Source organism: Staurois parvus, unplaced genomic scaffold, assembly GCF_062004578.1.
Source record: "Staurois parvus isolate SC_StPar_1 unplaced genomic scaffold, SC_StPar_1.0 ptg000008l, whole genome shotgun sequence".
In the NCBI taxonomy this organism is placed as follows: Eukaryota; Metazoa; Chordata; class Amphibia; order Anura; family Ranidae; genus Staurois; species Staurois parvus.
In genome coordinates this window covers 329,832-352,888 of record NW_028317804.1, presented here as the reverse complement: position 1 = coordinate 352,888, position 23,057 = coordinate 329,832, and the positions used below count along the sequence as shown (strand labels likewise).

General features: G+C 40.0%; 1 protein-coding gene across 1 annotated transcript in view; it reads left to right on the top strand.

Moving 5' to 3' along the window:
• CARD14 (caspase recruitment domain family member 14) overlaps positions 1–23,057 on the top strand; it is a 195,671-nt gene that overhangs the window by 102,622 nt on the left and 69,992 nt on the right. Inside the window, exons 9-12 of the mRNA XM_089668671.1 lie at positions 373–525; positions 6,301–6,405; positions 12,585–12,673; positions 20,445–20,527. Of these exons, the coding sequence (XP_089524797.1) occupies positions 373–525; positions 6,301–6,405; positions 12,585–12,673; positions 20,445–20,527 (430 nt within the window). The remainder of the gene's footprint in view (positions 1–372; positions 526–6,300; positions 6,406–12,584; positions 12,674–20,444; positions 20,528–23,057) is intronic.

Here is a 23,057-nt window from a genome sequence, read left to right as displayed (position 1 = left end):
CCTGCTCAGACTGAACTCAGGGCACTTTGGCTTATTCCTAATCAATCAACATCTGCCTTGACACATTACATTGAGATTGGATCAATGTGACTGAGTTACCTGTGTGACTATGCTGGTTATTGAGGAGTGTTCCCAACACTAATTAGAACTAAGCAAAACTATGAAACTTCTTCAACAATACAAAACAATCCAAGTAAACATGACTAGGACAAGCTAAGGTTAAATGTCTTCTGTGGGCTTGCAGACAAAATTCAACACCTTTCAGAAATTCTAGCTCTTCCAAAACCAAAACCAATAAAATATTTTGCTGCAGTTGGACTGTAAATTGATTTTGATCTCATAAAATGTTTGCTTTTTGTACTGTTACTACAGGCATACAGAGCTCGTGACATGGTTCAAGGAGAGATTTCCCGTTATCTGGCAGAGAAGGATTTACTGAGAAAGCAGGTCTTGGATCTTACTGAATGTAACTCAGAACTCAAGCAACAAATACAAAGTTTGGAAGCACATCTACAGTCTCATATGGTTAGTTATATCAGCATCAGAATAATATACTGGAAACTACATGTTCCATTTGTATAATGATATATGTGAGCAAGGTGAATTCATCGTCACTGTTTCCATGACAAAGTAGCTTAAAACACTAGACTTGTAATATTAACCCCTTGGCGCTGAGCGTACACAAATATGTGGCCCCACTGGACTGGTTTTGTTTCTGCAGAGCAACATATTTGTGCTGGGAGAGCAGCATGACTTGGTCCCAGCACAGAGACTCCCTGGTCCAGGTCACCTGATTGCTGTGATAGTATCTGTTTGGCTATAACACTGATCAGTCTCTGTGAAACCTGCCCACCCCCCCTTTTTTCCCTCTCTGAATGGAGAAGAGAGATACATTGTATCTGTCGCTTTCCTTGCAGAGAGAAAAAAAACTGTGTAAAAATAAATAAATGAATAAAAAAAAAAGAAAAACCTAGATCAAGGTTTGATCTAGGTCAGTGCCAGGGTGAGTAGTTGGGTCAAGGTCAGGGTCAAAGGTCAGTATTTATATATATATATATATATATATATATATACAGTTGCAAGAAAAAGTATGTGAACCCCTTGGGATTACGTGGAGTTTTTCATGAATTGGGCATAAAATGTGCTCTGAACGTCATCTAAGTCACAACAATAGAAGAACACAGTCTGCTGAACATAATACTACACAAACATTAGATGTTGCCATGGTTTAATTGCACATAACATGTAAACATTCACAGTGCAGGGAGGAAAAAGTATGTGAGGCCCTAACTTAATGACTTCTCCCAGAGCTAATTGGAGCCAGGAGTGAGCCAACCTTGACTCCAATCAGTGTGATGATATTGGATGTGTGGCTGACAGCTGTCCTGTCCTTAAAAAACACACACCTGTTTTGGGTTTACTGGTTTCAAGAAGCACTGTCTGATGTGAACCATGCCTCGCAGAAAAGAGCTCTCAGAAGACCTACAATCAAGAATTGTTGACTTGCATGAAGCTGGAAAGGGTTACAAAAGTATCTCCAAAAGCCTTGATGTTCATGTGTCCACGGTAAGACAGACTGTCTACAAATGGAGAAAGTTTAGCACTGTTGTAACTCTCCCTAGGCGTGGTCGTCCTGTAAAAATGACTGCAAGAGCACAGCGCAGAATGCTGCATGAGGTAAAGAAGAATCCCAGAGTGTCAGCTAAAGACCTACAGAAATCTCTGGCACATGCTAACATTTTTGTTGACACATCTACAATAAGGAAAACATTAAACAAGAATGGAGTACATGGGAGGACACCACGGAGGAAGCCATTGCTGTCCAAAAAGAATATTGCAGCACGTTTGAAGTTTGCAAAAGAGCACCTGGATGTTCCACAGCACTACTGGCAAAATATACTGTGGACAGATGAAACCAAGATTGAGTTGTTTGGGAAGAACACACAACACTATGTGTGGAGAAAAAAAGGCACAGCACACCAACATCAAAACCTCATCCCCACTGTAAAACATGGCGGAGGGAGCATCATGGTTTGGGGCTGCTTTGCTGCCTCAGGGCCTGGACGGATTGTTGTCATTGATGGAAAAATGAATTCCAGAGTTTATCAAGACATTTTGCAGTAAAACGTACGACCATCTGTCCGCCAACTGAAGCTCCGCAGAGGACGGGAGATGCAACAGGACAATGACCCAAAGCATACAAGTAATTCAACAAAACAATGGCTGCAACAGCACAGAATACGCTTTCTGGAGTGGCCTAGTCAGAGTCCTGACCTCAACCCGATTGAAATGCTGTGGCATGACCTTAAGAGAGCGATTCACACCAATCATCCCAAGAATATTGCTACACTGAAACAGTTTTGTGAAGAGGAGTGGTCCAAAATTACTCCAGATCGTTGTGCAGGTCTGATCTGCAACTACAGGAAACGTTTGGTTGAGGTTATTGCTGCCAAAGGAGGGTCAACCAGTTATTAAGTCCAAAGGTTCACATACTTTTTCCTCCCTGCACTGTGAATGTTTACATGTTATGTGCAATTAAACCATGGCAACATCTAATGTTTGTGTAGTATTATGTTCAGCAGACTGTGTTCTTCTATTGTTGTGACTTAGATGACGTTCAGAGCACATTTTATGCCCAATTCATGCAAAACTCCACGTAATCCCAAGGGGTTCACATACTTTTTCTTGCAACTGTATATATATATATATATATATATATATATATATATATATATATATACTTTTTTTTTTTTTTTAATTAGTGTCTGTGTCACTGTGTTTTAGGTAGGTTAGAAATGCAAAATGCGCACTATTGTTTCTGGACTGTGTTATGGGTACAAACAAAAACTAACATACACATATGTGGGATTGTTAGGAGCAAGAGGATTTACTTTGGGTTTACCCTTAGGCTCAAAGCGGCTATAATATAAAACAACCAGCATCAGACTGGGGTGCATTAAACATGTGCAAGCTGGAAATTTTCGGATGCTTTCATTCATTGAAGAATTTAATTTCATCATATTCATTATGTTGAACTGATTCGTTTTCATAAATCATTTCGTATTGTTGGCATTCAAAAAAAATTTTCAGTTTTTCCAGAAGATTGCTATACAGTATATTCTATAAATTATCAAATCGGAAGGATTCAATATCCCTCGCTAATGTACAGCGCTGAGCAAACCCTTTGGCGCTATATAAATACTGTATAATAATAATAATATCTTCAGACGCTAGTCCAACCCACCAAGGGAAATGGGATAAGTTGATTGAACAATATCAACTGACGTCATGTGCATCTGAATTAACAAATGGAATGAAATTTGGATCCATTCGTTATCCAAATATGATTTTTGAAACAAATTTACATATTGAATTAATTTCCCCATGGGCCCGAATTATTATCGCATTGTGTGACTTCATCCAAATGAAATGCATGCATTTGTTAATTTCATTATAACTTTTTTTCATATTCTTTGATATTCATTATTATGTCCATTTGAAGTTTTGTACATATCTGAATCTCCAAAAATGACATTTTTGTACAAAAATTATATAAAAATGAAACGCACAAATCTAGGGTGCATGATGTAGTGAATGATAGGAAGGATGATGATATTCTAAATAATGCTCTTCAGTTTGGCTGGTCCTTGGTTAAATCATGTTTGCTCTTCCACCACAGAGACTGCTTGAGTGAGATTTTTTCATCCAGTTCATAAGGTATAATTAACAGATAATTGGGGAATCTAGCTTTAAGAAAAACACTGTGTGCAAATCTTGGTCGATTGCCCTCTGCCTGTGTCACATTTCTTTTTCCGCAGGTTGATATTTGGTACTTTAGTTTCTAAGATGAAATGGAATTATAAGGAGGTACTGGTCAACTTGTTATGGATTGTTTGAATGAGGTAAAGAAGAGGCTGATTAGGATGTCATATATACTCTGGTGCCACAGTGAATTAAAGTAAATATATACTATGTTTTTTGAAAAGAGAAAGGGAATACTAATTTTTATGGTGTATTTCTTACCTGGCTCCAGATTTCCAGATACCAATACTTCTACCTCCTGAGAAGCCAGTAGGTTGTCTATATAACAGTCCTTTGTCCTGTTAGCTAGCTTCCACTACGACCTTTTGTGGCCAGATACACCTGCTGTATTCATGGATCTGTGTCATCTCTGGTTAGTGTAGTATATTGTCTGTGACGGTCTCTATGACAGTTACAAATTTCAGCACATTAAAAGAGAAAGTGCTTTAGAAAACGTTTTAGATGTTCCTCTATGGGCTGTGCTATTCTGTTTTTGAATTGCTTTCTGCTTAAAACCTCTATGAGCCCTTTGGTTCCATTTGGTTTCTGCCACCTGCCTTCACTGACTGAATGATTTAGGCACTACATTGTTGCCTAGCAATTTAGAACTTAAATTCGGTTGGTTGGCAGTTGTCATCTGTGAGATAAAGTTGAGTGTCAGGACTTGAAAAAAAATCTTGCAGTAAAACCCAAACCAATTTGCAGTGGTCTTAACATTGGAGCCATTTTAGATTAGTATATGAATTAACTTTCCAAAAACACCATTACATGGCAATGTGGCTTTCACAAGTGTTTGCAAAAATGCTCAACTAAGACTGTTTTAATGATGTAATTTGATGGTTAGCATGATGGGAAAGTTATTGAAGGTATTGTTCATTTGTTAGTGAATTGGCCCATCTGTATGCACTTAGCTTGGCTGGTATACACTGTTTGAATAGCTGCCATTTCTTACTATCTTCTGGTAAAGAGAGGGGATCTTCTTTGATTTTGTGCCTTGGGAGGTTATCTGTTGACCGAGAGGGATCACAAACCCTATTCTTTGTGAACAGTGATGCAGTCATTGTTAAACCCAGCACCTTGGCCTTCATAGCACTTGGAAAGCTTGTTTTATCATCATAGTAACAGGAAGGCAGCCAGCTTGTTCTGTGTTCACATCATTGTGTTGAGTAGGGAGCTATCTATCCGGCATTCACTGCAATTGCAGTCTATTCTTTTTTTGAAACAGGAAACAGGAGGTTTCACTTACACATCAGTCCAGTTCCAGTTTAGCTTCCAGAAGAACACACCAGTGAAGGCTTACCTCCTTCATTTGATACACATATGCCTTTTAAGTTCTTTCAATTTTGTTTGTCAAAGTCATATATAGTATATTTCTAGATTGCATTTCCATATATTTAATGTGATTTGTAGGTAGCTATTTGTGAGAAATGTGTTCATTGTTTGCATTTGTTAGAGACATGTGACAAGCATATTGTAACTTCAGTTTATGTGAATGTATTGCAGTTTTACAGAACTATTTGCAGAAGGAAATTCAATTTGGAATGAAGCACAATGCTGCTTCTGTCAGTTTTGTTAGCTATCTGTCAGCTAACCATTATTAGGACAGCATGCATCTAGTTCTCACTTTTTCCTTGCATGCAGAATAATTACATTTTGATCTATACATTTTCTTCTAATTTGTAAGCTGTTAAATGCCACACATCACTGGATTTGATAAAAATGCCTCTGATCAGTTGAGTCCATACTATTTTGCATCGCAAGCACTTTGTTACATTTTTAAACGTATACCTCCTCAATAACTTTGACCAACAAAGTATCATTGACCTGGCCTCTTTTGGGTTATTCTTCTAGAGCAGCCTTCCTCTACCAGGGTTCCTCCAGATATTGCTAGGGGTTCCAATGAGCAATGAGCAACTTCTGCCTCTCAGAAAAGTATCAACAATGGCTCCCGCTGCTTTCAGCCAAGCCTGTGAGAGCTGAGAGGGGAGAAGAACTGCTGCAGACCAGCACAGAGCTGGATCGATATCAGGCTCAGGTGACTATTTAGGGGGGCTGTGGGGGGAGCTTGCACTTTTTTTACCTGCAGAGAATGTATGAAGGTAAAAATTTAATTGTTGGTGTCTATGAGACTGAGCTCGTGTGACTGGCAGCATCTGTACCATTTGGGAGAACACATTTTCAACGGCCCCTCCAGGTGTAAGCGCTAAATTTGTTTTAAAAAGGAGTATCCTCACCATCTGGAGGTGGTCAGGTATGGATGGCCAAATCTGTATTATATCAGACAGGGAATTAAATAATGAAATTTGTAAGTGCCCTGATCTGCTTTTGGATTGACAGCGTTACCAGTCAATAGATTTACCTAATTAGACTATAGAAGCTCTAGTGCACCAGTTGTATTTTTCCAATGACTGATAACATGTAAAATTAAATGTTTTAGAATACTATAATAGAGATTCAAAATCTAAATCCTTTTCTTCTAACATTTCTTCTCTTGAACAGATGGGAAAAGAGCACACACAATCTAGACACCAGAGGCTAGTGCGGATGGATGCTATTTGTCCCTCAGAAGATGGGGAAAAAGTATCTTTTTCCAGCATGTCTGAGGTTTGTTATAGCAATGTTATGTTACTTCAGTCTATAGGCTGCATTACTGTACAGAACCAGTGTTTATAGTAGACTAATTAACCCTTAAATATATATAGTTACAAAATTGCATGACTCTTTTATTGTGGTGTATGTCTTATATAAAATTAGTTTAAGTGTATGCAGTTTGTTGAATACGTTATTTAATTAAATTTTTTTGCTATTTAATGCTGTTTACATGCTATTTAACCGCATCCCGCCCAGCCACTGTACATATACGGCGGCAGGGCGGCACTCACAGGCAAAACCACGTTTTAGATCCACTTTAGGAAAGTAGATTACCTAATTAATGTGCTGTTTTAATTAAACCCCTAAGCAGCCCATAGCAACCACGAAGCCCCCTCACCGAGCTATTTTTCTCCTTCCTTTTGTTGTCATATATATTAATGAGGATGAGGAGGAGTGATAATTATAATAATTCTTGTTGTTGAAGCAAGAGTACGCTAGCCGATATGGAATGTAAAACACCACTATCTCAGAAATGTATTTTCCCACATCAACAAGTTCAATGGTTCTTTTGCAGAGAGATGCATTTAATTGGACAAAGATACTTGGACAGATGAGAAAGTCCAGCTGAATTTTTGTAAATATTACAACGAACAGCAGCCCTCAGAGTCCCATTTAAGATACTTCATATCAAGCATAGAGACACTACACAATCCAGCATATGTCCAATCTATAATATGCACCTAGGTAGCTTCCATGCATGCAATAATGCGAGTTATGATCTATACCTGTGCATCCATATTAATGAAAGAATGAAGCTCATACAGGCAGCTAAACTTCCCTTCATATACAGTTTACTATCAGTAAGCAAAGCTGGAGGGATTCTGATTTGCCAGCAAAACACTTTTGATCTTAACATGAAAAGAATTCACTTGTCATTACTGTAAATAGTAAATACTGTAAACAAGTCACCCTTTTACCATTTCCCATGAATGCCCCCTTTAGTTTAATTACCGTACATAAATACTTATCATATGGTTAAATCACATTCTTTATCATCCTTAAGTATGGAAGCAATTTAAAGTGTCTAATTAGATAAATAGGCTATTCCCCAATTACCAAGGTGACCTTGCATAAAATTAACAAAGCAAAGAGTCATCTTAATGTATAAAGTGGTCTTCACTTGCCTGTTCAAGAATGAACAGTATGTTCATTCAATATCTCTCTATACACACACATATTATATATATATATACAGGTGAAACTTGAACAATTAGAATATCCTTCAAAAGTTCATTTATTTCAGTAATGCAACTTAATATATCTCATATATTAGTTTTACCTTTTAAGTTGCATTACTGAAATAAATGAACTTTTTCACGATATTCTAATTTTTCGAGTTTCACCTGTATACAGTGGGGCAAAAAAGTATTTAGTCAGCCACCAATTGTGATTGTTCTCCCACTTAAAAAGGATTTTTGCTCACCGTTCTTGTGATCATTTTGACCCTACGGGGTGAGATCTTGCATGGAGCCCCAGATCGAGGGAGATTATCAGTGGTCTTGTATGTCTTCCATTTTCTAATTATTGCTCCCACAGTTGATTTGTTCACACCAAGCTGCTTGCCTATTGCAGATTCAGTCTTCCCAGCCTGGTGCAGGTCTGCAATTTTGTTTCTGGTGTCCTTCGACGGCTCTTTGGTCTTCACCATAGTGGAGTTTGGAGTGTGACTGTTTGAGGTGGACAGGTGTCTTTTATACTGATAACAAGTTCAAACAGGTGCCATTGATACAGGTAATGAGTGCAGGACAGAGGAGCCTCTTAAAGACGAAGGTACAGGTCTGTGAGAGCCAGAAATCTTGCTTGTTTGTAGGTGACCAAATACTTATTTTCCACCATAATTTGCAAATAAATTCTTTCCAAAGCAGCCAATGTGATTGTCTGGATTTTTTTTCTCATTTTGTCTCTCATAGTTGAGGTCTACCTATGATGCTATTTACAGGCCTCTCTCATCTTTTTAAGTGGGAGAACTTGCACAATTGGTGGCTGACTAAATATTTTTTGCCCCACTGTATACACACACACACACACACACACACAGTGCTCAGCATAAATGAGGACACCCCAACAGATTTGTCAGAGAACCTTTACTTTACTTTAAGAATCAACATTTTCTATGGGACACTATACTACAAAATACTCCCACAAATGCGGTCCATTGATTGCAAAAAAGATTTGTTAATTTTGCACATACAAAAAAGTATTTTTCCTAACAAATTAATTACAGACCATGTTGCAAAATGAATACACCCCAATGAAAGTCTTAGTAGCAAACCTGAATTTTAGACAAGAAAATCCTAATTAACAAGAATTCAACTACAGGTGAGTCTAATTATTCATTAAACAGGTGTCCAGCAGACAGGTGATTGTAAAAGGGCATTACAACAAAGAAAACCCCTTCCCATTCATGCTGTCAGCAATGGCACCACATGGAAGAGAAATATCACAAGGCCTGAGAAAGAAAATAATTTCTTTACACAAGAAAGGTGATGGCTACAAGAAGATCAGCAAAGCTTTACTTATCAGTCAGAATACTGTAGCAAAAGTGATACAAACATTTAACAAAAATGGAACTGCAACCATCTCACAGAGACGTCCAGGCCATCCATGGAAGTTAACCTCGACAAGATCGTCTTCTGATGAGAAAGATTGAAGAAAATTGCCACGTAAATTCCCTGCAGTTAAAAGCCAAAGAAGTAGAAATCCAAACTGGGGTGATTGTTTCCCGTGACACAATACAGCATACACTGCAGAGGAATGGCATGCTTGGTGTCATCCATAAAGGAAGCCTCTCCTAAAGCCAATGCACAAAAAAGCTCACCTAGAATTTTCCAGGGCCCATGCTGAAAAAGAAGAAGGCTACTGGTATTCTGTACTCTGGAGTGATGAGGCCAAGATAAATGTTTTTGGAACTGATGGGTTCAAAACTGTATGGCATTGCAAAGGTTAGGAATGCAAAGAAAAATGCATGGTGCCTACAGTGAAACATGGTGGTGGCAGTGTCCTGTGGGGCTGCATGACTGCTTCTGGTGTTGAGGAGCTCCATTTCATTGATGGTATCATGAATTCACAGATGTACTGCTACCATCACTCTGTGCCCTTGGTCGTCGTCACTTTTCCAACATGACAATGTTCCAAAACATACATCTAAGGCCACTATTGCACTTCTGAAGAAGAACAGGGTGAAAGTGATTCAGTGGCTAAGTACTGTATGTCTCCTCATCTGAACCCAATAAAACACCTATGGGGAATTCTGAGGAGTTGAGCATCACTCTTCATCCAGCATCCAGGCTCTAAAAGAGGTTGTTCTTGAAGAATGGAAAAAGATAGTTGTTGCAATATGTCGCCAAATTGTTCATTCCATGCCTAGAAGACTTGGTGCTGTCCTTACAAATCATGAAGGTCATACAAAATACTAGATGTAGTAGTTTTTGTTGTGGGGTGTAATCATTTTTGCATCAACTAATATAAGTTAAAACTGAAGATTTCGCAATCTAAGTTATATTATTAACCTTACTTTCATGTAATAAGCTAAACAAATGTTCTATCAAACTCAGTTTTCTAACATTTTTGGAAATTGTTCTTGTGTCCAATGAGATATTGATTAAAATCCTACATTTCAAAAGGGGTGTACTCATTTATGCTGATCATTGTATACATACTATATATATATATATATATATATACACACATTGTATTGCCAAAAGTATTAGGATGTCACGCCCATGAATTTTAATGGAATCCCAGTCTTAGTTCATAGGGTTCAATAGTGAGTTGGCCCACCCTTTGCAGCTATCACAGCTTCAACTCTTCTGGGAAGGCTGTCCACAAGTTCTAGGAGCGTGTCTATGGGAATGTTTGACCATTTTTCCATAAGCGCATTTGTGAGGTCAGGCCCAGATGCCGGACGAGAAGGCCTGGCTCGCAGTCTCGACTCTAATTCATCCCAAAGGTTTTCTATCGGGTTGAAAAACAACTCCACACCATAATCCCCCCCCAAACTTTACACTTGGCAAAATTTCAGTCAGGCAAGTACTGTTCTCCTGGCAACTGCCAAACCCAGACACATCCATTGGATTGCCAGACAGAGAAGCATAATTCGTCACTCCATAGAAGGCGTCTCCTCCACTCTAGAGTCCAGTGGCAGCGTGCTTTACACCACTGCATCCAATGCTTTGCATTGCATTTAGTGATGTAAGGCTTGGATGCAGCTGCTCGGCCAGGGAAACCCATTCCATTAGCTCTCTACATACTGTTGTTGTGAAGGCTGCACACATTTTTTAGTTCTTTAGCTATTGACTCTGCAGACAGTTGGCGACTTCTGCACACTGTGCTTTTCAGCATGTGCTGACCCCGTTGTGTCATTTTACGTGGCCTACCGCTTTGTGGCTGAGTTGCTGTTGTTCCCAGTTGCTTCCTCTTTGTTACAGTACCACTAACAGTTGACCATGGAATATTTAGTAGCAAGGAAATTTCATTGATAGACTTATTCCACAGGTAGCAACCTATCACAGTACCATGCTTGAAATCACTGAGCCCCTGAGAGCAACCCATCATTCTTTCACAAATGTTTGAAGAAGCAGTCTGAATGCCCTATTTGCTTTATTTTATACACCTGTGGACACCTGTGATTGGAACACCTGAATTCAATGATTTGGAGGGGTGTCTCAATACTTTTGGCAATACAGTGTATATTACACACACTACATATTCCCCCACTTAGATCGGTTCTGACTAGAAGTGATCCACAGAGCATTACCAAACAAACCAGCCTATATTATCAGAGAAGGGTTGCATTGTGATTTGAGGTACTGAATGCTTCACAATGCCTCATCTAAAATATGATATTGAAACTGGTTACATCTCTCTTCACCTGCCTTTAAAATATCCCTGTGAATCAGTTATTAGATAATATTGGTTGACTAGCAAAAGATTTGGTTAATTGTCCAAGGCCCATGTAGCTGTTAGTCCCTTTTTCATGGCTTGTAGTTTTTTCAGTATATCACACCAAGATCTTGAGTACTGCGTAATGACAAGCTGACCTCACAGTCCAATCCTGTGTATGACTTTGTTACACAAGTCATCTTTCACCATCTCATTGTAAGTAATGCTTTGTCCACTGAAATTAATTGCTCAAATGCACATAAATCCAGGATGTTCTCCATTCAAGGTTATATTTTTAAAGATGAATTGTTCAGTTTTAGCAATCTTCATCACAAGTCCAGAATGAACATTTCCTCCAGCAGTGATTTGCTTTCATCATATTGCTGTAGGTTGACCCCACATTGCCTTCAATAGAGTAATTACTATGGTCATTCAGCACATAACTCCACAGAACGGAGCCGCAAGATGGTTTAGGTAGTATTAGCTTGACATTAACATTTGTCAGATCATCTGTCCAGACAAAACTGCAGTAGAAATTCTTGCAACCATAAAAGGTAGAAAGTTCTTTAAATCCATATATGTCATAGCCTTTAGCTTATTATAAATAACTGATTCAACCAAATTCAAATTATGACTAGAGTGAAAAATTTCACTCACCCCTTTATAAATTTATAGAAAGCCACCTAAAGTATTATATCCTAAACTTATTCTACCCAGCTTAAGCACCAGTGTGCAAATACTCAGACACCTAGTAAGTTATGCTATGCAAAGCCATTGTGTAGCATCTCACCTTGGAATTTACATATGTACAGATGATTTTAAAATGATTATCAGGTTTCTAAATGCCTTTTTAGATTACCAAAAAATTGTATACAACCCAGTGGGTGGATTAACCTGCATTTTAAATACGCAAAGGCACAGGTGCACCATTACAACCTTCTAGTCACTGGCGTCCCAACAACCAACGACATCGATGAGGAGGAGGTCTGGTGCCTACACAACATCTTTGTTTGCACCTCCTCTACCCCTCTTGATCAGCACACGGATAACATTAACTGAGTGAGGAATGAATCATGTTGGGTGTCCTACGTGTGTGGATGTTCCTCTATAATGGAAAACTGTCAGTTTTTTTTTTTTCATTTTAGAATGGGGTGCCCCAAGATTGTGAATCATTTAAAGGGTGCCTTGACTGAAAAAAGGTTGAGAAACACTGCTTTAATATTATCTTTTTGTTATTTTAATCTTGCCAGGAGTCAAGCTGTCAAGTCAGCAGTGATCTTGGTGAAAGTATGTTGTACTTATCTTTCCATGATGATTATCTACCTGGCCTCTCTAAGAGGTAAGTGGCAAACTAAAAGTAATATAGATTAAGTAAAATAATTCCTGATAAGCACTATACTCCATACAAATACTAGAGTATTTAGCTACTTCTCATGCTAGTTCTATTTGGTGCTTGCACCTTATTCCCATTATGCTGCACACTAAACCTGTTGCTGTGCTTGTGGCTCCTAGCCCTAGGAAGCCCAGTATCAGTTTTGTTTAGTGGCATAGAGCTTTATGTATTAAAAAAGTTTGTGTGTAAAGTTTAGCTTTGTTTAAAAATGGCATATTTACCAGAATAAAATAGAACAAAACATGTAGGAAATGCATTTTATGTTCTTTGTGGTGTAGATGAGCGTACATCAGCAAACAGGTAACTGTAAATTTGTGAAAGGTACAGGTATGTATAGATGTGTGGAGGCAAGTATAAATGTGCTGTTCATAGAAGTGGAAGAAGTCTTTTGGTTGCATCAGAAGAGATCACACAAAAGAAGTGGCAGACATAATAACAGACTATAGGAAAAAGTGCAAAGCCATGAAAACTGTCCTCTGAAACATGAACATCCACAAAAGCAGGAGCAGCGTACTCTCAGTCTCAATAACAGGTCTATTTAATTCCACAAACATAGCACACAGAACAACATGCTCAAAGAGGCCCTGGGAACTTTCAAATTTGCATGTAAAGTCATATGAAGGAAAACTTCAAACGAGCTTAGTAGCTCTGGCAATGTAGCTCGCACACGACAAAGGCTAAGTTCACCTTTAGGAGCATGTTACACCCATATTTAGAGTGCAACATGCACATAGTGACCCACCTGCTGTACCCTCAGTGCTACATAGTTTGTGACAGCAGGCAAGGGATCTTCTCCCCGCACCCATTGTCATGGTTTAAAAACATTGGGCTTGGAGAGGCTAAAAAAGATCTTCAACAGTACAGAAACAGTCCAATTGAATGTAGCTTACTATTACTAACTGTGCCATGAGCTGAATAAATGCGAACCTTCACAGACATACTTGCTCTCTGTGTTTTCTTTTTTTTTTTTAACTGCTTGAGGACAGCCCACAGTACATTTACTGCTACAGGGCGGCCCCTGTGCGCAGGATCACCTATATATACTTGATTCTGCATTTCCAGATAGAGGGCATGCGTGACCTACATGCACCACCGATCGTGGCCTTGGGTGTCAATCACCGGTCCCGGACGGTAATTACCCGTCGGCGCCCGGTGATTACCGACAATCACCAACAGGGAGGAGGGCTGCATTGCTTACTAACAGCCCTCCTCCCTGTCAGTTTGGGCCACTGCTCAGTATGGCTGAGCAGAGCCATCCCGATCAGTGTGCTTGCAGTACCCCCTAGTAAAACACTCCCATCACACGATTAACCCTTTGATTGCCCCTCATGTTAACCCATTCCTGCCCAGTGCCATTAGTACAGTGTCATTGCTTTTTTTTTAGCACTGATCACTGTATTGGTGTCACTGGGGATGTCAGTGACACCAAGTCAGTTCCGCCCAGTGTCAGAATGCCTGCCGCAGTCCCGCAGTTCCGACATAAGTTGCTGATCGCCGCCATTATTAGTATAAAAAAAAAAATTCCAGTATCTATACCGCCATTTGTAAACGCTATAACTTTCATGTAAACCAATTAATTTACACGTATTGGGAATTTTTTAGCAAAGACTTTGAAGAATACATTTTGACCTAAATGTATGACGAAATTTGATTTAAACATTTTTTTATTGGACATGTTTAATAGCAAAAAGTCCAAAATACTGTTTTTCTCAAAGTATCAGTCTTTTTTTTGTATAGCGCACAAAACAAAAACCGCACAGGTGATCAAATACCACTGAAAGAAAGTGCAATACATGGGAAAAAAGACGTAAATTTAATTTGCGTGCAGCATTGCATTACCGCGCAATTGTCAGTTAAAAAAATGCAGAGCAGTAACGCAGACCGCTTCTTTAACTGCTTCCTGACCACCCTATAACAGAAACACTGCTACAGGGCGGCACAGGTGTGCAAAATCACGTATGTGATTCGCAATCCGGTAGTTTTTACTCCCCTCCCAGATAGCGTCAGATTGCCCCTCAGTACACCAGTAATTACATTTAACCCTCTGATTGCCACACGCTCATACACAATAAACCTCCATTGTTAGTATAGTGTCTGAACAGATCAATATCTTTGATCAGATCAGCACTATAACAGCGTTCACATTAGTATAGTGTCCCCAAAAACACAGCGTTAGTGGGATCAGCCTCGGCACCTGCCAGCACCTGCGTTTAGCCCTTACACTTACCCCCCCCCCTTCTCCCCCAGCAAGTGCAGTGTCAGTAGGTCACTGTCTCTTAATACATTGCACACAAAACCGCAGTGTTTGCAGAATCAGGCATGATCTCTTCTAGCATTTGCTGGTAAATTGTGATGACTCTCATATGCAGCAGAGTGCCAGTACTAGTGCTGCTCTACCTTTGGTGAACTGGTGAGCACCAGCATGTCCCATAAGTGCAGTACAAGCTAGTGCAGTTATTAGAACAAGTATTGTCCCGCAACCACCAAGAATTCGCACACAGGCCCGTAGAGCCTGTGCTTTGTGCTTGCAAATCCCGATTGGCAGCCCACAAATTCTGCAGCACCCGTACTTCCCCCATTCACTGCCCAACCCAGAATTCAGGTGGAAACAGCAAATTTAACTACTCCCCTTAATTTATTGGAGCTGTTTTTCACGGAAGATCTGTATGCATTGACTGTGGATCAAAACAATTTATATATAACAATACATATCCTCGAGCGCCTAGTCTACACCCGCCTAAGCTCTCACATCAATGACAATAACCTCCTCGATCCCCTACAGTCCGGCTTCCGTCCCCTACACTCCACCGAAACTACCTTACTCAAACTCTCCAACAACCTGCTAACCGCCAAAGCTAATGGCCACTATTCAGTGCTCCTACTCCTTGACCTCTCTGCGGCCTTCGACACAGTCGACCACCCCCTCCTCCTCAAAAAACTACAATCCCTCGGCCTTAGATATTCTGCTCTCTCCTGGCTCTCATCCTACCTGTCACAACACTCTTTCAGCGTTACCTATAATGCTACCACCTCCCCCTCACTCCCCCTCTCTGTTGGGGTCCCTCAAGGTTCCGTCCTCCAGCCCCTTCTCTTCTCCATCTACACCTCCTCCCTTGGCCAACTCATACACTCTCACGGCTTCAACTACCACCTATATGCCAATGACACACAAATCTATCTCTCAACCCCCCACCTCACCACCTCAGTCTCCGCCCAAATCACACACCTACTGAGCGACATATCTGACTGGATGTCGCTCCACTTCCTTAAACTGAACCTCTCCAAAACCGAGTTTCTTGTCTTCCCCCCAGCCCGGACACCACCCCCCATTGACTTCTCCATCACATCCAACAACGCCACCATCAAACCCGTCCCGCAGGCCAGAGTACTTGGTGTCATTCTGGACTCCAACCTATCCTTCCAGCCCCAAGTCCAATCTTTAACAAACTCGTGCAGACTCGACCTCCACAACATCGCCAAAATACACACGTTCCTAACCCCAGAAACCACTAAACAGCTCATCCACTCCCTCATCATATCACGACGCGACAACTGCAACTCCCTCCTCACTGGCCTGCCTCGCCGCTGGCTATCCCCGCTTCAGTTGATCCTGAATACGGCTGCCAGACTCATTCACCTTTCCAACTGTTCCATCTCCGCCACCCCCCTCTGCCAATCCCTCCACTGGCTTCCGATTGCGCAATGGATCAAATTCAAAATCCTAACACTAACGTACAAAGCCGTCCACCACACTGCCCCGAACTACATCACTGACCTAATATCAAAGTACCACCCAGCACGCACACTCCGCTCCTCACAAGACCTCCTTATCTCTAGTTCCCTGGTCTCCTCCTCCCATGCCCGCCTCCAGGACTTCTCCAGGGTGTCACCCATCCTCTGGAAGTCCCTGCCCCAACCCATCAGATTATCACCTACTCTCCTCTCCTTTAGGTGCAACCTGAAAAGCCATCTCTTCAGGGAAGCCTACCCCACCCCCTGCTAACTTGCTGACCCCCTCCACTCTTCCTACCGCTCCAACCCCCACAGCTATCTCCTCCTGTGCCACCATCCCCTCCCTCCTAGATTGTAAGCTCGAAAGAGCAGGGCCCTCAATCCCCTCATGTTTTGCATTGTATTGTTATTGTTCTGCCATATGTTCTGTCCCCCTTTGTAATGTACAGCACTGAGCGAACTATTGGCGCTTTATAAATACTGTATAATAATAATAATAATAATATGCACAACAATTTATCGCTGCCAACCCAAATTCAAACCTTGCAAGACCATTCGCATGGAAACCCATTACGGTTTCCAAATTTAAATTTTTGGGGGCCTAACCCTCAACATGGGCATTACTAAAAATAAATGAATTGTGGTTGTATTGGTCCACAGACCCGATTCATCATATGCCCGTGTTCTCTGCTGTCATGGCCAGGCATAGATATGAGAGTATAATGTGTTTTATGCAATTCAATGACAATACACTCTATTGTCTTTGGGTGACACTGAATTTGACCGTCTCCACAAAATTCGGCCCCTCGTAAATCACCTTAACCAAAAATTTGCAGATGTCTATACTCCCAAGCAAAAAAAATCTGCGTTGATGAGTCCCTCATTAATTTTTCTGGCCGCCTTGCATTCAAACTATTTCTCCCCAGCAAGCGTGCCAGATATGGGGTCAAGATGTAGAAGACCTGTGAGAGGGAAACAGGCTATACATATAAGTTTTGGATTTATGAGGGAAAAGATAGTCAGGTGCCCAGACTACATGGGGAGTAGTGGCAAGATAGTTTGGGACTTGGTGTCATCCTTTTTCCATACCACTTATACCACTTATATGTAGACAAATTTTATTCAAGCGTGCCACTATTTAGACATTTGTACAATCTTGGAATTGGCGGACGTGGCACCGTGCGACCTAATATGTGCCCACCATTAGAAGTGGGTAGATGCAGGGCAGTATATTCTAATTGTGGGCATGCCACACACTTTTTCTGGCAGAGATTTCTTCTCTTTTTTTCATTCAGCTCATAGGCTGCATACAAAAAAAACTTAGCATATATACCCAACAAAGACCAGTGACGTACAGGTACATCACTGCACTTTGAATGGTTATCCCAGCATGATGCCTACAGCTGCAGGCATCATCCTGGTATAGTTTTTTTCAGCCGGCGATCGGTTGTCATGTAAAAGCAATCCTAGTGGCTAATTAGCTGCAAGATTGCTTTTACAAGCAGTGGGAGACGATGACCCCCCCCTCCCCTTCCACTGGCTTCTCGGGCAGTCTCGTGCCATCGGTGGAACCTGAGAATGCAGCCGGTGTTTCTGCCAGCTGACCATAAGCTGATTGGAGACCGGAATGGTGCCAATCATCTCTATAGTCTAAGAAATCGGAAGCTACGAGCATTTCATCATTTCAGTTTCGCAGGAAATAAATAGTGCCATTTGTAAATTGGGAAAGCATCTGATCACACTGATCTTGGTGAGATTAGATAATGTAAGGGCAGAGGTGATATCTAGAGTCTGATAAACCCCAGATTTCTCAAAAAGGAATATATGACAATGCCCATTGAAGGTATAGGGGATATTTGCATTCCCTGTGATAGCAATAAAAGTGATAAAATCAAATGAAAGGGACAGTGTAAAAATAATTTAAAAAAATCAAAATAACTTAAAGAAAAAAAAAAGCACCCTCACCCCCCCCCCCCCCCATGAGTGCACCTGCGTGCTCGAGCATTGACCCTGTGCCAGTATGGAAACAGCGGTTGCACCATGCATGTAAGGTATCGCTGCGAACGTCAGATCAAGGGCAGTAATTCTAGTACTAGACCTCCTCTGTAAATATAAAATGGTAGCTTGTAAAGGCTTTTTTAAAGCGTTACCTATGGATATTAAAAATGTATGCAGTTTGTAGCCATTGCACGGGGCATGCGCAGTTTTAAAGCATGCCATGTTTGGTATCTATTTACTCGGCATACCATCATCTTTTATATATTACCAAATAATTAGAGAATATATTGTGTTTTTGTGCATTAAGAGTTAAAAAGTGTATTTTTTTTAAAAAATTTGAGTTTGAAAAATCGCTGTGGGAGTACTATGTGACATAAAAAATTTTCAGCACTCACATTTTATTCATTAGGGTGTCTGCTTTCAAAATTATATAACGTTTGGGGGTTCAAAGTAATTTCCTAGCAACAGAAGATTTTTTTTCATCTGAAATTTTTTTTTTTAGAAAGGCTTTGTCTTCAGATGGTTAGAAGAGAGAATGATATGTGGCATAAACTTCTAATGCTGGGCGTAAGATGCCCCCACCACCCAAAACGACCCCTTTTTGGAAAGTAGACACCCCAAACTATTTGCTGAGAGGCATGTTGAGTCAATAGAAGATTGTCACTTATTGCTCACACATGGGTATATGTGGAATTACTCCCCAAAATACTTTCTGCTACTTCTCTCCAGTATGGGGGTACCACATGTGACTGACTTTTTGGCAGTCTAGCCAAGTAAAGGACCACAAAATCTAATAAGCACCTTCAGACTTTTAAAGGGCTTTTTTGCTCATTACACTTCCTGACTACCTGTCACAGTTTTGGAGGCCTTGAAATGCCAGGATAGCACCAACCCCCCCCCCCCCCCCCATGACCCCTTTTTGGAAAGTATACATCCCAAGGAATTTGATAAGAAGCATGGTGAGTAATTTGCAGATCTGGTTTGTTGCCACAAGGGGTTATTTGGGGAGGTTTCATGCCTTCCTGGCATTTCAGGGTCTCTGAAACTGTGATAGGTAGTGAGGAAGTGAAATGAGGAAGTTACACAGCTCCAGGCTTTCAAAGTGGTCATTGGATTTCCTGTTTGTGGCTAGGCCCCCATAAAGTCTCACACATGTGGTATCCCCATACTTGGTAGAAGTAGCAGAATGTATTTTGGGGTGTAATTCCACATATAGCCATGGCTTGTGTGAGAAATATATAATTTATATGACAATTTTGTATAAAATAAAAAAAATGTTTTGTCATTTTCCAAAAACTTGTGGAAAAAAAATAAATCTTCCATGGACTTCCTCTCAGCAGATAGCTTACTGTGTCTACTTTCGAAAAAGGGGTCATTTGGGGGTGTTTGTACTGTCCTTGTATTTTAGCAAGAAATGTGATGGGCAGTTTTTTTTTCAAAACTTTTTTTGTTATAGCGCCAAAAATAAAAAGCGCACAGGTGATCAAATACCACCGAAAGAAAGCTCTATTTGTGTGAAAAAAGGACTTAAATTTAATTTATGTACTGTATTCCATGACCGCACAATTGTCAGTTAGACTAGTATTGGGACTTTTTTTTACCAAAAACCTGTAGTAGAATACATTTTGCCCTAAATGTATGACTTTGAGTTTACTATATATTTTTTTATAGCCGAAAGTAAAAAATATTGTTTTTCATCAACATTTTTGGTCTTTTTTTGTTTATAATGCAAAAAATAAAAAGTGCACAGGCGATCAAATACCACCGAAAGAAAGCTCTATTTGTGTGAAAAAAAGAATATAAATTTTGTTTGTGTACAGCATTGCATGACTGCGCAATTATCAGTTGAAATAGTGCAGCGCCGAATAGCAGAAAGAGGCCTGATCATTGAGGGGGGTAAATCCTCAATTTCGATGACAAGTGGTTAAGAAAAGGTAGTTGCTTTTCTGACATTGCATCTTTAACTCATTATTATCTTCACATACAGTAGCTGTTCCCAAGAACTTCCTGATATTCTCCAAGATGAGAGAGCAGAAACTGACTTTGAATATGAAACAGAATATAAAAAAGGTAAGAAATAAACAACAATATACTGTATTTATTACCGATGCTTAACAACCTGAGGTCTTTGGACTTGTCTGGTACATCCAGAGCTCAAGGGGTTTCAGTTTTGAGTTGCTTTATGTAAAAGTGAATTGGTGACTATACAGCTATGCCCCCCTCCATGGGCTCCTGGGCTCTTTGGACCACGAAAATGGTTTCAGGATGGTGAATGGGAGGACTTAACAGAACATCCACTTTTTGATCAACTCTGCAGGCAGTGAACTCAAAGCACTCAACTCTCAGTACTTTCAGTTAACGGCTGTTAAAATCCCAGCTGAAAGGTCAGGCAAACAACTGATCGAGCACAGTCTTATGCTGGTTTAGCTAGAGGAGAGGGTAGGGAAACATTAGGGGTCTAAAAGATCCCTAATGTGTTTTTAAAGAGTACCTGTCACGTGTGCAGTGCTATCACAATGTGGCTTGTTACCCTTGGGATAGCAACAAAGTTAGGTAAAAAGTTCGAGTTTTTAAAAAATGAAAATATACAAAATTAACAAAAAACGTAAAAGCACCCTTCTCCCAGTGCACACACATTTTGGGTATTGCCACAAATACCAGGGTGAGAGCAATAATTCTAGGTCCCTTATTTATGGTGAACTCCAAGCTGATCATTTGTAAAGGCATTTAAAAAATAATGATAGATCATTTTGGGTACTGTCATTTTTTGCCATTTTGCGGGTACACACTGTTTTGAGGTTGGACAGGTATCTATGTACGCCTCACTCCCTCATCTTTAATTTTGTACAAAAAGATAGGAATTAGGTTGTATTTGTGTGTACCAAAGTTTTTTTAGTGTATTTTTCCCTAAAAAGATGTTGATAAACAGCTGTATAAAAAAATTGTAACTACTGTCTTATTCTACAGGGTCTCTGCTTTCAGAAAATATATCATGTTCTGGAGGCTTTAAAGGATGAGTTCATGCTTGGAACATGCTAAACTTTACACCTCTATTTAGGGTGTAACATGATCCAGAACTTCCCACTCCCTCCTCTCCCCTGCAACTGCTGTCAAATCCATAATTGGCATGGCTGTGCGGGGCTCCACCCACAAGGCAGCATCATTTATTCATAGCAATCTTTTTGTATGTGGCAGGTAGACTTGTAGTTCTCAATAGTTTGTGAGTTCCCTTGTAGTTCACTACACTTCCACCACTACACTTCCTCCAGCTTTCTAACAGAAAGGCTGTACAAGAAAGCTGGAAGACATGTCTGCAGGAGCCTGACATTGCACTGGTGATCCACTGCTTTGCAGACAGCTGGGGGAAAAAAATAATAAACGCACATATTTTTTTCTGCAAAAACGTGCATTTATTATTTTCCCCCTAAAGATGAACTTAGCCGCTGTCATTTTCTAGCCCAAAATCATAACCTGTGTGGAAAATGAAAAAATTTCTCCAGAGGGGAAGTGGTTATTCAACATCAATAATTGAATCAATTAACCACTTACCCTCCAGAGGATTTACCCCCCCCCCCCTTCCTGACCAGGCCATTTTTTTGCAATACTGCGCTCGGTTACTTTAACTGACAATTTCGCAGTCATGCAATGCTACACATAAAGTAAATGTATGTCCTTTTTTTCCCCACAAAGTGCTTTCTGGTATTTTATCACCTGTGCATTTTTATTTTGTGTGCTATAAACGAAAAAGACTGACAATTTTGAAAAAAAAACACATATTTTTGACTTTTTGCTATAAAACATATCCAGTAAAAAAAATTGGAAAAATCAAATGTCATCATAAATTTAGGCCAAAATGTATTCTTTTTTTTATTTTTTTTTTTATTTAAATATTTATTAGCATTTTTCACATGAATAACAAAAACAATTTCATCTCAATCATCATAAATATACGATTTTTTCTTATTGTTTCAATTACCCCCCTCTTAAAACCTTGACCCCATCCCCCCCCCCCACTCTGCATTTCCTTGACTTGTATCCAAAGCAAGCATAACCTACCCAATTTTTCTCTATAACATTCTACTCTTCACTTTCTCATACTTATTACGAAATTTTCCCATTTTTCCCATTTCGCGAGATATATCTCCAACTTATCTTCCTGTAGATAATATGTCTTCTCCATCTCCCTAGTCCAGTTTACTCTCTCTATCCACTCCTCCTCTTTCGGTATTTCTTTTTTCTTCCAATATTTGGGGATCAGGCTTTTTGCTGCGTTCAGATAGTACCCTAAACCTAATTTCTTATACTTACTAACTGATATCTCTGAACTGTGTAGCAGGCACAACCCAGGGTCTAACCCGATGTTCAATTCAATGATGTTCTCTATTAAATATATTATTTTTTTCCAGAATATTTGAATCTTTGGACATTCCCACCAAATATGAAAAACTGTCCCCACTTCCCCACACTCTCGCCAACACCACTGTGATTTCTCCACACTTATCTTACCCTCCACACTCGGAACAATGTGCCATCTTGTCAAACATTTGTAATTTAATTCTACATCCCTCAAACTTACATTTTCGTGAACTAATCTATTTAT